The sequence below is a fragment of the Pectinophora gossypiella genome, chromosome 8 (genome assembly GCF_024362695.1).
Source record: "Pectinophora gossypiella chromosome 8, ilPecGoss1.1, whole genome shotgun sequence".
In the NCBI taxonomy this organism is placed as follows: domain Eukaryota; kingdom Metazoa; phylum Arthropoda; class Insecta; order Lepidoptera; family Gelechiidae; genus Pectinophora; species Pectinophora gossypiella.
In genome coordinates this window covers 7433202-7450238 of record NC_065411.1, presented here as the reverse complement: position 1 = coordinate 7450238, position 17037 = coordinate 7433202, and the positions used below count along the sequence as shown (strand labels likewise).

Below are 17037 nucleotides of genomic sequence, written 5' to 3'. Positions count from 1 at the left end.
TACAAAATTTAAGACAACTCGCCTCAGGGTGCTCAAAGAGGCGTGAACCGTACTTATATCAGAATCTGAGGCCGTACCTGGACAATACCTATGTCATCACCTCCCTAGCATTGTCCAGTTTTTCACAGGGTCCGTTTACCTAACATGAAGATTTGACAGGTCCGGTTTTTTACAGAAGCGACTGCCTGTCTGACCCTCTAACCTGCCAAGGGAAAACCAGCCCAATACAGGTTAGGTTAGATAATGTATAACCTCTGAAAAAGCATTTCTCGGGAATTTGGGTTTCCTCACGATGTTTTCCTTCGCCGCTGAGCATGATAATCATTTATGATCCAAATATGAATTCGAAAACAAATTCGGTTTAGGCCTGGACAATACTTATGTCAATAATAATACAAGCTTTCCAGTCGCTATTCCGCTCATCAATTATAGCGTAAAGTAGGTAGTCAAGAATAAAGTAGCTTAAGTTATTTCCATTACTATTGAAAATTTTCCAAATTGGTTCGGAGGATTTAGGGATTAGGTACACTTCCTACTTACAAACAAACAAATTTTATCTCTCTATTATATTAATGTATTTATCGATGTATTTCAAGAAATCGGTAATGGCAATCCGATAACAACCAGATAGTATGATCATTCTGCAAAACGAAGTTTATACAAGCTAATTTACTCATATTTATCAATCAATGAGTTGGTCTATTTAAAGATGCCGTGATCACAGAACCACATGAGTCTGCTTCGAGTCCTATGACTAGGTACATTTTGTCGCGTGGCATATAGTGTGTAAATATAGTCGGCCAGTATAAAACCAAACGTCGAGGTAGACGGTCGTATTATCGACATTTTGACGCTAAAATTTACATTTGTACTAAAATTCAAATACAATGTGACTGAGACTAGAAATCTAAACAGTGTACTTAAATATTTTACAGTAATAAATTCTCATTTAGTAAAGTGTAAAGTTTGTGTTAGTGATTTGTTGATAGTCGTAAATGTTGATATTGATCGTTACGCGGAGAAGAATCAGTTCCCAGAATTTGAGGTTGTTTCCGACTGCAAAAAATTACCTAACGTGGTGTAATCTTTTATAGTAAGTAGGTACCTCACTGTCTCATATATTCCTATTTCTTTATTTACCTATACTGTTTTGTGTTATTATTTATGTGTATTTTGAGAATTTGAGTTTTACAAATAAATAGTAGCCTACCTAACCTACCTCTAATACCTAACTACAATAGAGTACCGATTCATTAAATAATTAAAAATCGAACATTGAAATACATCTCATTACATTATTGAAATAATCTTCTTCTGAAGAAGAAGAAGAAGAGAAGAAGATCGAAGTCATAAAATAAAGCTTAATATTTTAAATCCAAACGCCATTGTTAACTATTGTGACTAGAAAACTGGGTCTTACGATGATAAGTTAGTACCTATAGTTAATTAGGTAGGTAGGTAAACTTTTAAAGTATGTGCCAAGCCGAGCACTAAACTCGGGACTTTTTCGCACAATAACTAACAACTGAGATATTACAGTTACACATATAAGTACACTGTTAGGAAGCTACACTATCAGCTAGTACCTATTTATTAGTGTGTCATTGAGTCACTGACAAAAAAAGAGTTTAACATTGACACAATTGTAACGAACATTGAAAGAGCAAAAATTTTAAAGCATATTCATTGTTTGTAAATCAGCTGAAAACACTTCTTTGTTATTACGAAACAAAAACAACACTTTGTTCGAATGATGCAAGGAATGGATACTCGAATCGCTGCAATAGGTACTTATACTGGCTGGCATTGGTCAAATTTCAGTAAGTGATTTAAAAAATAACGCTTCGTTTTCAGCCAGTGTAACGAAGATTTTAAACAAAGAATCCGAGTACTTAGTGAGTGTACGGTATATGAATGTACGATACAACTTCTCACACGTAATTCCTATTGCGGTAGGCAGAGCCACTAGTCACCAGAAAACAATTTGCTATAACTTGTTCTGAGATGACAACCTTATGGTGACATAGATCTTACCACATGATAATTACGGTGAAATCTGAAAGGCAGTCTACTCTGAACAGCTTTCAAATATTCAACTGAATAAGTAGGTAGAGATTGCAGAATAGGCTAAATTATAAAATGCTAATCACGAAATAGAAACCAGTTTAAGATGATCAAAAATCAATCTCATTTTACTTTTCGACTTATTTTCGAATTTTCATCGCTTTTACTGATGATGTCACAGGACAGTATTTCCATTACAAACTCGAATCCATAGAAATCTTTCGTGTTGAATAGGTGTTGAAGTACTTACGAGTATCTCATTTTGATTGACTAGGTTGTCAAGTAGCCTATACGCTGTTCTTTTGGAGTATAATCTTAAATCTGTAAACATCTTATCGGCTCTTATTATATAATGGATATATCTCTTACTATACAAGTTGTGAGCTTATGTTATGTTACATCGTAGAACGAATTGTACGCAACATGTGTGTTCAAGTGCCCGCATATAGGTCAAACGAAATCTATGACCTTATTATATCGTATCTACACACAAAATTATGAAATGATAAGAACTGCGATCGTATAACATGATATAACATCGCGCCTGTATCCCCGAAAGGGTAGGCAGACGTGTATAGTACACCAACTCCTCGCCAGCTATGTTTAAGAACTATTTATCAAATCAATTTATTTACGAGCACACCTAAAATACAAAAAGGTGGTAAAATACTTCTTCTTATCATGTGGGTTGTGAGGTGGAATACCAACCTCATCAACCCTGGTGTCAGGGTTATTATTGAGCCGCCAAAGGCCCCTGAGATGGCTCATGTAACGATTACTCACTTATACCAGTAAGTAGTAACCGGGATCAACGGCGTAACGTGCCTGTTAATAGAGCTGGTGCTAGCTAGATTTTCAAACAACAGTATAACGGACCACGTAAACGATATTATTACCTAAGTCAACATACCTACTATAGGTGTGAAAATCACTATTAATACCAAAGTTTTAGATGTATTTGAGCTGCAAATATACGCTGCTTCAAGCCGCACTTATTTGAGGATGAGCTGTTGGATATGGTCCATGTCAGAACTGGGGGGTTACAGTTAAGGCCACATCGAAGCAATTCATCTAAAAAAGCAATAATGCAATTTGATATTTGCGCATACGTATATATAAAAGTAAGTGCGCAATGCAATCAAATGTCAAATAGCAATATTGCTTTCTTAGATGAATTGCTTTGATCTGGCCATTTTAACCCCCTAGGCCACCATGATCAAGGATAAGCCTACTAACAATCATTCCACTATACTTAATTGCCGGAATTGGCATATTTGCGTGTTCGGTAGCATGGAGGTGCGTTTAAAGCTAATATTACAAAATTGCCACAACTATTTTGTTGTAATTTAAACAGCCTATGTTTACATATTTACGCCCGATTCAGGGCTCAGGATCATTGCAGGTAGGTGGAAAAGACTCAAGAAGAGTAAGTTCGTATGGCAAGAAGAAAATTACCTAACTCTACGTTTCGGTAAGGTGAGTCCATCCTGAAGTACTTCTTTCAGGGGCTCAAAATAGGCATATATGTAGTAGAAATAAGCCATCATAATGATAACTTTGCGGGTCCTCAAGGCCCCTTTACCATGCTCGTTCCGGCCTGACGAGCTGCGAGTTCAAGTCCCGTCCGAAATGTGTATACTCCTCTAAGAATTGGAGTTATTAATATTGGAGCAATAGATACACTAACCGTTCGGTTCTCTTATCTCTGGTTGGGTATCTAACCAGATGTTCGTGTTCGCAATCAATTAGGGGATCTGTGTGATTGTCTTTGTGAGTGAACATGTAAGTATTGTGCCAGTCATGCTTATTGTTCACAGAAATTCCGTGTGACGACATTAAAAAAGGAGCTACTTACCTGAAATAAAATTTTGAAGATCATAATTCGGTATTTGACGGGATCAAAGATAAATTATAAAATGTCAATCTAGAAATAGAAGTCAGTCTATGATGTTCAAAAATCAATGTCATTTTACTGACTTATTTTCGAATTTTAATTACGAATTAAGTAACAATAAGTACGACGTTTGACCGCTTTTATTGATGATGTCACAGGTCAGTATTTCCATACAAACTCCAAAGAAAACTTCCGTTTTCATGTTTCGTAAAAACCATCTCATTTGACTAGGTTGTCAAGTAGTCTATTACACAACAACTATTCGATAATCTTCTCGACGTTTAAAATTGTTAGTTCTGAGGTATTGCCCTAGGATAGAATAAATAATAATACTACGTGGCTCTAGTAACATAATTAAACATCAATGGTGGCGAGCCTATTTTGACTTTCGTTAATGCTATAGAAATAAAATGTATGGGATTGGTGTAAGCTATGTCGAAATGTCATGTGTTGTTAGCTCAATGTCCATCCTCTGCATAGTTTATGATATACTCATGAATATAATTTCCAGTACGTTTCACGGACATAACGATCTATCTTTTGTTAATAATGTATATAGGTAAGTACTTCGCTTTAAACCGTTGGTGTACGTACACTTGTGTAAATTTCACAGCGAATTTGTTGGTTTATTATATTTAAATATTGGTTATAAGTAGGTAGGTCATACCACAAAAAGAAGTAAATAGGTATAATTCGTGTACTCTGTATTATGTTAAATTTATTTCTGTTTTATTTATAGATTAATATAAAGCAAGATGACGAAAGGCAACAGAAAAGTGCAGTACCTGATTACATATGCAGGTAACGTCTTTTGTACTTTTATTTACTTTTATTTTATTTATTTACGCTCTTAATTTTATGCGCAAATATTTCAAAAATCCCGCTTGGAATGCTTCCGCTACTTCCTCTGTGTTTATTTCATATTTTTCAAGAAGAGAGTAACGTGAGACATCTCGGAAAAATTGAAGGAGTGATGATGTGAACATGCTATGAACAATTGGGTAGTTTTACTAAAGAAAGACAGATCTAAAAGTGTCAAAAAACGTTTTCTTTTAACTTATTTATGAATTTTAATAAAGAAAAATGTAATAATTCGTCGCTAACGTCGCAAACAGACGTATATGCAATTTTTTGCTAAAATAATTTGTAAGTACCTTATTGACAATTGCATTGCAAATGGTGCAAATCAGATTCGCCAAAAATTTCAGATATGTCTGTTTGCGACGTCAGCGACGAATTGTCATTTTGTCACATTTTTCTATTACGTCACAGGTTGCTTTTTCATACAAATTCCGTAGTAATTTCCTGTTTTAAAAAGTAACCGATTTGACTAGTTCGCAACTACCCTATATTGTAAGTGATGAACCGTTTGTTTTCCGGTTTCAGTATCAATAGCGTCTGTTGGTATGGGCGCATATTCCTCGTGGCCTGCCCCAGTGATGCCCAAATTCCAAAATAATGAGACTGATATCGAGATTTCAAGTGTAAGTTATTACTTCATATTACTTGCGTTATAGGTCATACGCACCGTGCGTACAGAAAGGACATAAAGATAAAGCACAGCTTAGTGCGAAATATAGCAAAAGAATGGTGTAATTTGTCAAAATAAACTACAAAAAAAATATATAATTTTGTCAGCTGTCTCATCATGGTCGGACGCAAATAGAGGTAGAATAACGAGATTGGCGTATTATGGACAACGTGACCATCTTGTTAGAACGATAAAACTACGCCTAGAATATGTAATTAATGTATTGCTAATGACCTCTGCGGTATAATAGTGGAATCCTCTAACCAAAAGCTAGAGGTTTTTGTTTGATTCACGGTCCCGTATATCAAAATGCTGCTTCAGTACGTCTCCGCTGGCGGAGACGAACTGAGTTAGCATTTCTAATCGATAAGCACACGTAAATGCTCCAACACGGCCCAGACGGTGACGTACAGTCATGAGCAATATAATGTACCCACCTTAGGACTCTGTCGCACTAACATATTTGACATTTAGTGAGACTTACAGTTCAATTTGTCAAAAAAGTTAATGTGACATGGTACCAAAGTGTATACATATTAATGCTCGTGACCGTACAGTAGTAAGGATTTCTAAGTTAATACGCATGCGGAGAAATAACATTATATTGACATAGAGGAAAGAAGCGGGGGGCATGTAATCACAGGATTATGAACGCCCACATATGTACATTCTAAAACACCTGCTTATGCTCGCACGACCGATCGCAAGTGGCTCGAAATAAGAAAAAAAATACCCATGTGGATGTAAGGAACATTGATCCTATCCGTCAAGCTCGCTTGACGTATTGACGTAGGTTTTTGATATACATTTCTCGGTCGGGTCTTACGAAACGACTGTACATTTAACATTTGACTTGTATTCATTACTTGGTTGGAAAAATGAGGAGCGTTCAGAGATGTTCTCGTAGTTGAGTGCTCTTGTTAAGTAGAATATGGTCTTCTTCTATCGTGTGGGTATGAGGTGAATTGCCAACCTCATCAACCCTGGTGTCAAGGTTAGTAGAATATGATTAGACATTGTGACAGTTTTCAAGGTCAAAGTTATCAGCTTTTTCTTGGCAATCGAACACGCTATAGTCGATCAATGTGAGAGTCAAATGTTTCGAAAAGGATGTTGGTCAAAGGTGAAAAACGCATCAAATAGCCTTCAATGTGACAAAATTACGACAATCATAGCGTCGTAGGTATGAATATGAATTGTTGGATATACCTAATCATTTTGGTGTTGAAAGGAGGAGTTCACATAATGTCAGATATGCCTTTAGTATTTGTATACCATGGCACATTATGGCACGTTATGGGTACAAAATTGTTATTACCTACAATAATGTAAGTCTACCTAAACCTGATAAACTGACCGCGGCGGCGTGTGTGTGTGTGTGTGTGTGTGTGTGTGTGTGTGCTAATAAACTATTTCATGCTTGTTTCATGCATGGTTTAGGACAAACAATGTTGGAATTGTTTGAATTTTTGTACCTTGCTATTTATTATTTTGCGCATATTGTTGGATTCCATAGAATTGTGGCTGATAAACTACTTATGCACATAGAAGCGGCATCTGGAGCGTTCTGTTTTTACCAGGAGAAATCCGCCACGGCGTGGTTTATAAGGACTCAGGTTCCTCGGTATGCAGAGCTTCCGGCCAAGTGGTGGTGAGGCAAATCTACAATCGTAAAACGTAAAATTAAAAAAATCCGTTACGCCAGCGGTTCTCGCCTCTGTTTGCACTGGATTTTAAAATGCGAACGCTTTAAACGTTTTTGTTGTAGGTAGGTACTGTGTTTATTGTTGTGCAACAAAGTACGCATACTTATTTGTCTTGTAAAACCTTTTAAAACCTGCACACACGTGTGTTAAACGTCATTACTACATCAGTTCATATTATTACACATCAAGGCACTTGACCAGTATTAAGGTTGACAATGTTGCATGCGGTAATCAATTACCTAACACAAGGCCATTGTCATGACTCTTAGTTAATTTCCGCGCAATATTTTCTTATCTCCGCACTTGTATAATAATGGCACAAAAATTTAACACTCATGTGTTCCGCATTTGTTATTGTTTAATTAATTTCTGTCGATTACCTTTTATTTGTCAACTATTTGCAACTAAAATCCGACTTCGGAATAATGACTTTTTAAGAATATCTACATTCTTCCGAATAGTGATGTTTAGATGGTCGCATGCCATTAACTTCTTGGCCGGACAAATGGGGAGCGCTGAAGCTGAAAGATCTCACCCGGTACAACGTTTAAGACAACAGGCCCAGTTGGGCGCGAACCTCGGCTCAGGGTGTCTGAGAGGAAAAATATTTGAAAGAATTAATCCACTCTAGTGGGTCGATAGCGATAAGCGCTGATTGAGGGAAATCGTCGACCACGCTGGCGGAGTCTGTATCAGGGTCCGGTCGCATGCCGTGGCCAACAAAATCTTAGGACATATAGGCATACGACGACGGGTATTGAATTTAGCGTGACCACCGGATAATCAAGACACCATCGCTCGTGACACCATTTTTCATTGTTAAATTCTGATAGGTAGTTTAGAAGTTAGGTTGGAACAGACGTGCATACATAGCGGTAAAACACATAACCCTCCTTTCTCTTCACCGCAATCGGGTAAAAATCTAAACACAGAGTCTCTTTACATAATGATGGACTCTCTATATGGGCGATGGGTTGATAAACCTGTCATACGATCCATCATAATCCATCTGTACGAATGTTAGTGGCAGCGGGTTAGATATCTTATTGATGATATCATTTTATTTATTTGGAAACTAACCCACTGCTGTGGAGCAGCGTGGTGGAGTATACTGATCCCCCCTCCGGGTGGATGAAGGGAGCCCCGTGCCCAGCTGTGGTATAATAATAGGTACCTACTTAAATAACGGATATACTTACGTCTATCGTATCCAAATTCATTAATTAAATGAATTAGACAATTTATATCTTGAATCTTGGCTTTTACCAACCCGATAGGAATAATTTAATATAGTTTTTTTTCTCTCGTGTGGGGTGCAAGGTTAATGACCGTACTCACCAACTCCGGCGTTGGCAGCGTTGGCTATCATTGAATCGCCACAGTGAGTGAGTCATATAGACTTCCAGTAATACCGTCTTAAATATGTATTTGCTGAATAATCTGAACAAAGCCCTCTCTTACCTTTGTATATGTTTCTTATTTGCAATAAAGTATATTTCCCTATATTTGTGATTTTCAGAACGAGATTGCGTGGATGGTATCGATGACGTCACCTGGCTTCATGACTGGCAGTCTGGCTACGAGGTTCCTGGCTGACCAGCTTGGCAGGCGTGCCACTATTCTGGCTAGCGTGCTGCCTGTTGCTGTTGGCACCGTAAGTTTATTACGGGTTTTCTGGCTTCAAAAAGATAAGATTTCTTGTTGACTCAAGATGATTCTAATTATAAATAATATAAAAAGCTACTTCTATAAAAGAAATAATCATCAAAATCTGACTTGTTCCTGGCAAATAAGAGCTCCTGCTTTATTGACTCGACTACGTAGATTCTTCTTGGATGGCAATTCCTATTTCCGAAAAGAAAGAAAGGAGAACAAAGGGACAGAAGTATCTACTCAAGTAGGATTAATGCCATAGAAGTAAGGCCGAGGCGTAGCATTTGCGGTGTTGAGTGATAGAATAAGAAACAGTGTGATGAAAGAGAGATTTGTAATGAGTAAAAATAACGGATCATGTGTTGTTTTTGCAATATATAGTCGTATATGTGAAAAAATTCATAAAATTTTAAACGCCTAATAACACCGTATTCGATAAAAACGGATCTATAAAACGAATCGCGGTTTGCATGAGCTCTAACATTTTCAGTTGATGATAGTATGGTAGTAAATGGTATGTTATTTATTTTTTCCAGTTAATCGTGGCATTTTCCGTACAAGCATGGCTGTTGTACTTAACTAGGTTCCTTTGGGGAACTGGTAGTGGTATGGTTGGCACTGTAAGTACTGACTTTTAACATTTTTATAACTTGTAATACCTTAACCTAGGTACTTAATAAAGAAAAATAAAGATAAATTATGAAATTCTGATTACTAAATAAAAACAGATCTAAAAGTAACGACAAACATTTTCTTTTTTCTATTTAACTTATTTATGAATTTTAATCAAGAAAAATGTAATAATAAGTCCGACATTTTATCACGTTTTTCTATGACGTCATAGTATGCTTTTTCATACAAATTCCATAGTAATTCCGTGTTTTGACGTTTAGTAAAAAGTAACTGATTTGACTAGTTGGGATCTAGCCTATTGAATAGAACTTAAAATCTATAACTGCGATTAGTTTTGTTTGAGGTAGAAATTACCTTTAGATGCATTTTATTTATTAATAAAATAAATCGACTTGTAGGTGTGTAGGTGGAAGCAAAAACATTAATTCCTAAAGAAACTTGCAAAGTTGCGCGCTTCAATACGGGTTCTGCTATAAAGATTGGTGGTAGCTTTAATCTTTAATCTTTACTCTTAAATAATAGTATTTATCTCTTTTATTTACAGGTGATAGCCCTATATCTCGCTGAAGTGGTAGACAAAGAAATCAGAGGCAAATTGACTCTAGTCACAAGATTTATGTTCAACTTTGGTAACCTTCTTATAATGTGTATAGGCCCTTTTGTGGCCTACAGGACTTTGAATTTCATGCTCTTAGCATTGCCCTTGTGTACCATAGTGACATGTTGGTGGATACCAGAGTCCCCATACTATCTACTGAAGGAAGGGAAAGTGGACGAAGCACGGAAAGTTCTGACAGTAATCCGATTATACGAGGATGATAAGGTGTGTTGGATTAACCTTAAGGAGAAAGGTTAGAGTTTGTTATTAAGTACAATAATTTTATGCATGAACAGGAATGAAGAGACAAAATAGCAATAATAATAATTTCTGTGGTCATAGCCGGGAAAGCCATGGAAATCATAAGAGATCTCCTGTTTAACATAATAATTCACTTCTTCTTCTATCGTGTGGGTCGTAAAGTGGATTATCAACCTCATCAACCCTGGTTCTTATGACTTCGTATCAACAGTGGCTGCAAGTTGTCTTTAATTACTTGTGGCTCTGCCCACCCCATTTGGGATTACGGGCGTGAGTTTATGTATGTATGTATGTATCAACCCTGGTTTCAGGGTTACTATTGAGCCGCCAAAGGCCCCTAACATGACTCATGTAACGACTACGTACACCAGTAAGTAGTAACCAGGACTAACGCTTTAACGTGCCTTCCGCAGCACGGATCGTCTTACTTTCGGACAATCAGGTGATCAGCCTGTAATGTGCTAAACAAACTAGGAATCACAAAATGATTTTTGTGATATGTCCCCACCGGGATGCGAACCCAGGACCTCCGGATTGTGAGCTCAAATCTCAACTACTGGACCACAGAGGCCGTTAATAATCCACTGAAAGCAAACGTACCTAAAGGACTGGGGGGTTAAAATGGCCACATCGAAGCAATTCATATAAGAAAGCAATATTGCAATTTGACATTTGCGCATATAAAAGTAAGTGCGCAATGCAAACAAATGTCAAATAGCAATATTGTTTAGATGAATTGCTTCGATGTGGCCATTTTAACCCCCCTGTTCATATTGACTTACTCAAAAAGTAATTAAGAGAAGAACACGAATAATAAAAACAAACTGGCGTGAGCTTATGACATAAGTATAATAAATACTTTTATTTACCAACTATTATAATACTAAGTACATAAATACATACATACCTATATAAACTCACGCCTATGTCCCACCGGGGTAAGCAGAGACTATGGAATTCCTTTTGCTTCGATCCTGACATTTATTACTAATACCCTCCCTATCTCTTTTTCTCTCTTTATTCTTTTCGCACTAAGTGTTATTGTATATTTATACTATTATGACCTAATTACAGATGAATTTACCAATATAATGTTAAAATGATGGATCTTTTGTCTGACAGATGTTAGAAGATGACTTGTCTCAACTGAGGTCTGACGTGAGGAATGAAATGCGAAGCTCCAGTTCGGCTAAAGAACTGTTCACCGGCAAGAAGTATAGGAAAGCTGTTTTTATAGCTACAGGTACAGTTAACACTATAACTACAGGGACCGTGGGCAAGTTACAGACGATTATGAGTCATAAGTAATTTGTAAGAGTCGATTTTTTTGTGCTTGTTTTTGACGTGACTTATCGTAGATTTGCCGCAAATGGCATTTACTACTTGGGGGTTAAAAAGAAATTAATCTAGACAAGCAATATTGCTCTTTGACATTTGTTTGCATTGCGCACTTACTTTGTCAAATTGCAATATTGCTTTTTTAGATGAATTGCTTCGGTGTGTTTAACCCCCTTTGGCCGGAAGCTAAATGGACAGTGATAGAGTGAGTGATAGGATATTGCTTAGTCTATGGATTTTGAGTCCCAGGTATAGCTGAACAGTTTTTTATGTTATTTGGATGGTAGAAAGAGGAGCTCGGTGGCGCAGCGGTAAATGCGCTCGGTCTGCGATTGTTGAAGTTAAGCAACTTTCGCAAATGCCGGTCATAGGATAGGTGACCACAAAAAAAAAGTTTTCATCTCGAGCTCCTCCGTGCTTCGGAAGGCACGTTAAGCCGTTGGTCCCGGCTGCATTAGCAGTCGTTAATAACCACCAATCCGCACTGGGCCCGCGTGGTGGTTTAAGGCCCGATCTCCCTATCCATCCATAGGGAAGGCCCGTGCCCCTGCAGTGGGGACGTTAATGGGCTGGTGATGATGATGGTAGAAAGACAGGCGGGCCACCTGGTGTTGGTCACCGCCGCCTATGGACATTTGTAGCACCCGGGCATAGAATAAGGAATAATACTACGTATAGAATGGTAACTTTTCGCTCCCCACCAGCGGCTGAGCTAGGTTTAGAATAGAAAAGAATAGAATAGAAAAAGTTTATTATAAAAGGACGCCACACACAAAAAAAAGACAACAACATCATTATCAAATTTCCACTAAAACAACCTCACCCCCCTTCGATCTTACTTTAGTCTTTAATCGTATGGTCGTCAGACGTTACAAACACAGATGCGCGTGTACGATAACGCCAATGTGTATAAAACAAGGCTTTTTGTTTGAAGTGTCCGGGTGTGACCTATGTTTTGACTAGAAAAACCTTAAAAAAGTGGGTATAAGTAAAAGGCAATTTACCCAAAATACCGAGTAGATTCTGTAGTCCCGGAACGAGTCATACAGCTTTTTTTGCAGTTGTAAAAAATATTGCTACCGTCGGATTTTATTTCGCGTAGTAAGTACTGTCACTATAATGTATACACTTTGATACCATGTCACATTTTAACTTTTTTGACAAATTAAACCGTAAGTCTCATTAAATGTCGAATATGATAGTGCGACAGGGTTCTACAGTGGGTACATGATATTACTCGTGACTGTACTTATTAAAATAACGATAATATTTTCAGGTATGAAATTGACTCAGATACTGACAGGGCAGTTGATTGTGGCGCAATATTTGGGTCTCATTATGATGGAGAGTCGCACCAATATTCCCTTATCTATCGTCTTCATCATATTTGGGGCTGTCAGGTTTGTCACAGGTAAGTTCCACGTATTCAACAATTTATTTAATGTCCAGTCGGATCTGCATGACAACCGCGTCGCGAGCGGCGCGAATTATATCGAGGCCTTCGACTAATAGCCGCTTGACGGTAGATAGCATTCGTATCGTTTATTGGTCGAAGAGCTCAATAATTCGCGCCGCGCCCGGCGCGGTTGTCATGCAGACCTGGCAGGTATATATAAAATTAACATAATATACTATATCCCAAATGGTATAGTCAGAGGTAAATTTATCGCAAGATGAATTAAGTACCCACACCGCTTTCTATCAGACGTACGTGATAGATAGAGCTGTATCGCTGTCTATAACGGTCGTGCCAACTGTGCTAGTGAAAACTGCATTTCAGATAAATTAATAACTCATTGGTTATATAAAAATAACTGGAACCTATTTAGTAAGAACCTAAGTAGAGCCAAAATGATTGTAATTATAGTGGTTATAATGCAAATATTTGATTATTACTCGATTCTTATAGTTTTGAAAAAACGTATCTACAATGTAAACGAAGAAAACCTATCAACAACTTTGTTGCTTTATTTTTTATTTTTCATTCCAGGTGTGATGTCATCAATTCTAGCAGACAGACTCGGACGTCGACCTTTACTCATCTACTCCTACTTAGGCGCTGGTATATCTTTATTCATAATAGGCATATACTTCTTCTTGCTCGAAGTACTTCAAATTCACCATGAGGTTTTGCAACCTGTTAGCTTCATCCCCTTTGCTGGGATCATAGCATGCAATGTTATATCCACTTTAGGCTATTATTCCGTCATCACTCTTGTACCAGCTGAGATATTCCCATTGAACATTAAAGCTGTAGCTATGACGTCATTAAGTATATTTGGAGGGTTGTTGAACTTTGGAGTGGCCAGAGGTTACCAGGGTTTGAAGGATGTCGCAGGATTGTGTGGTGTTTTTTCGTTCTTAGGCACAGCAGCCGTCGCTGGTTGCATATTTTGTACTCTTTATGTACATGAAACTAAAGGGAAAAGTTTAAGAGAAATACAAATACTACTGCAAGGTGATTTATATAAGACTGATGATATAGTAAAATTGAATCAAGTAGAAAGTGATTTAGATAAAGATGTGCCTGAAATGAAAGAGCTGTTAGAAGTAAGTAATAAAGCTATTTAACTTATTTTCGTACGAAATAAATTGTAAGTGAGTATATAAATAAAGTGAAGTAAAGTGATAATGATCTGATTAAAAAGAAGAACCATAACTATAGTACTTACTGTCAGATTTAAAAAAGTAATTGTAGTACAACTACACAGTACAATAACAGGATGCTGACAATAATTATAGTCTAAAATACACCACATACATAAACTCACGCCTATTTCGCACTGGGGTATTCAAAGACTATTGAATTCCATCAGCTTCGATCCTGACACACTTCTCTTGTTTCCGCTACATTTATAAATTGTTTTATACACGCACGCCAATTCAGAGTAAATCATACTGAACCTTTTCTAAGGACATCTCCAATTTTGTCAATGTACGTCCTTCTAGGTCTTTCTCTACCAGCCCTACCACCAACCTTCGCTGCTTTCGTAATCAACCAACTTAACATTCCCGTCTCAATCTTAGTCACTATATCATCTTTTACACCACATCTTTCTCTTATCACACTGTTTCTCACTCTAATACTCAATTTAACACCGCAGATGCTACGCAACAACCTAATTTTTACGGCAATAATCCTACGTTCATGCTTCTTCTGCCATACCCAACATTCACTACCGTACTTCAGCGTAGGGACAAGTATTGCATTGTGAACAGCCATCCTCGCACATTGCGATGATGCTATTACAGCATTTGTAAAATTTTCGTAATTCGTAGTGTGTGATAAATTAGTAATTATTATTAGGGATATAACACCATTCATATCAAGGACTATTAGGATTTTTTTTATATTTATCTAAATGATACGTCGATCGCTTCTTCTCCTCGTGGAAGAACGAAGTCAAGAGCAAACCCATTTTAATAAAAAAAAATGATAGTGAAACAAACATTATGTTATTTACAGTATTATATTGTTAAGTTGTTCTTATATTTTTTTCGATGCGTTTAAACATACACTGGTGGACAAAAAATACCGGGCATTTGTCATTTATTACTTTCTGACTCTGCATATTATTTTTAAAATGACACCTATGTACCTCAGGCATATCATCAATATTTCTTGTAAACAGTAATTAAAAACCCTGTAACAGAAATTGAGTCCATTTCTTTGTTCACCAGTAGGAATATTTACGAGTATTATTTTATTCGTCAAAACTTGGCGAAAAGTTATCATTGTACTTATGTCTTCAGTAACTTTGCAAAGGTTATCTGTATTTTATTTAGAAAGAGGTTATAGAAACAGACTAGATAATTAATTGTACTTAAAGATCAATGTGACAAAACATGTCTGCGTTCATGATGATTTTATTGGTAATTTCTCTTATTATAGATATACCAACGTAGATTACACTCTGTCGCCTGAAAAATAATTATATAGATGCAGGATTTGGCAGGAACGGGTACACCTCCCAAACCCTGTTGTTTCGCCGTCCGAGAGACCTCCGCCAGGTCTTGATTTGCCTTGGTTACTTGGAAGTCTCTAAATAGACTTCGGACTTAGGTGGACCGAAGTAAGGACAATTTGTTCAGGTGGGGTTTCTCGGATGGGTCGGACTTAAAGTGCAAGTGCGTCGTGTCCTGCGTGCCCGAACACTTGCACGCAGGAGGATCTGATGAGCGCAGCAGATAGCGCCATACTTGTTGCCAAGTTTTGGGCCGATACTATTTAGTTTACCATCGACACCATACGAAGAAGAATGTTATATACCTATGAAAAAATATGAAATGATTTTCATAACAATGTGAGAGAGTGTGAGTACTTAGTTCATCTTGAGATGGAGGTACCTCCGACTACCCCATATGGTCGTCAACTTATGCTATTCTGCACAAATAATAGTACCTGACATTGTAATTGTGTATCTTCTGCCATCGTCGTGTTATTTGCACGAAGCTTTTAAGCAAAGCAACTGTTCTTTGAGACAATTAAAACTAATGGTCGAGTAAAGATTAGCTGCAAAATAAGTAAACATTTTTATTTATTGTGTTTTCAATTGTGTACAGAATATTTTTATAAGTAACTATGTTTAGTAGGTAATATTTCGTATTAAGTACATTAATTTCACAGCAACCATTTCATCAGCGCTCATGTAATTCTGTGATAGATTTTTGGGTAAGTAATTCGGACAATTTGTGCAAAATGACTAGGTAACACGTTCATAAAACTTAATGATGTACCTACTTAAGTATATAGAATAGTAACTGTGAATCCAGTCCAATAGGTAGTAAGTAGTAGTTATTAAATAATAAAATTTACAAAGTATTGTAAAAAAATATTAAGTTTTTTATTTCATGAATATCTAATAGCAAGCAGAGAAGGCTTCTGTTCCAATATAATGTTGTTCCAATACATGGATTAGGTCCGTAATGGTGCTAATTCGTGTAGACACCAACTAATTTCATTTTAAGTTATGCCTGTCACTTACTTATCCACTGAAAAGGAAAGGGACGGATGATTGAGGGCTGTTAATTTTAAATTAAATCAATAACCCGGAAGAATCAAATAGGCATCTCGATGGTATCTGGTGGTCAACTTAATTCTGTCGGGTTATTGGCCGGTGTGAATTTTTTAGAGGGTTGTTTTAGATTTCTGCCTAAACTTTATTACCCTTTCCTTTTCGGCGGATAAGAGAATGACAGTTATAACACTTATAACTTAAAATTGAATCAAATGGTGTGTACTGGAATTAGCAGCAATATGTAACATACGTAACTCTACTGCTGCGGGATTGGTATAAAACACCCAGGTTTTATCAAATGATGAAAACGACTAGGAATCTAGCCCGCCAGCATAGAATAA

The 17037-nt window shown here is 37.0% G+C and overlaps 1 protein-coding gene across 5 annotated transcripts; it reads left to right on the top strand.

Annotated features, from left to right (window-relative positions):
- The first annotated feature begins 760 nt into the window (after positions 1-760).
- On the top strand, positions 761-16489 carry LOC126368910 (facilitated trehalose transporter Tret1-like). Of its 5 annotated transcripts, none has more exons than XM_050013147.1 (9): positions 761-1093; positions 4698-4759; positions 5345-5442; positions 8715-8849; positions 9385-9468; positions 10026-10304; positions 11463-11583; positions 12955-13089; positions 13669-16489. In XM_050013147.1, the coding sequence occupies exons 2-9, from the start codon at positions 4714-4716 to the stop codon at positions 14247-14249; spliced, it is 1479 nt and encodes a 492-aa protein (XP_049869104.1). In that variant the 5' UTR covers positions 761-1093; positions 4698-4713; the 3' UTR covers positions 14250-16489. The 5 variants fall into 5 exon arrangements, with proteins under 5 accessions (XP_049869104.1, XP_049869105.1, XP_049869106.1 ...); XM_050013148.1 differs by having other exon boundaries at positions 761-1097; XM_050013149.1 differs by having other exon boundaries at positions 761-1101.
- Positions 16490-17037: the final 548 nt, after the last annotated feature.

Coding starts and splice junctions, on each gene's coding strand:
- LOC126368910 (XM_050013147.1), top strand. CDS start 4,714: ATGACGAAAGGCAACAGAAAAGTGCAGTACCTGATTACATATGCAG. Junction 4,760..5,344: donor GTACCTGATTACATATGCAG/GTAACGTCTTTT, acceptor TTCCGGTTTCAG/TATCAATAGCGTCTGTTGGT. Junction 13,090..13,668: donor GGCTGTCAGGTTTGTCACAG/GTAAGTTCCACG, acceptor TTTTCATTCCAG/GTGTGATGTCATCAATTCTA.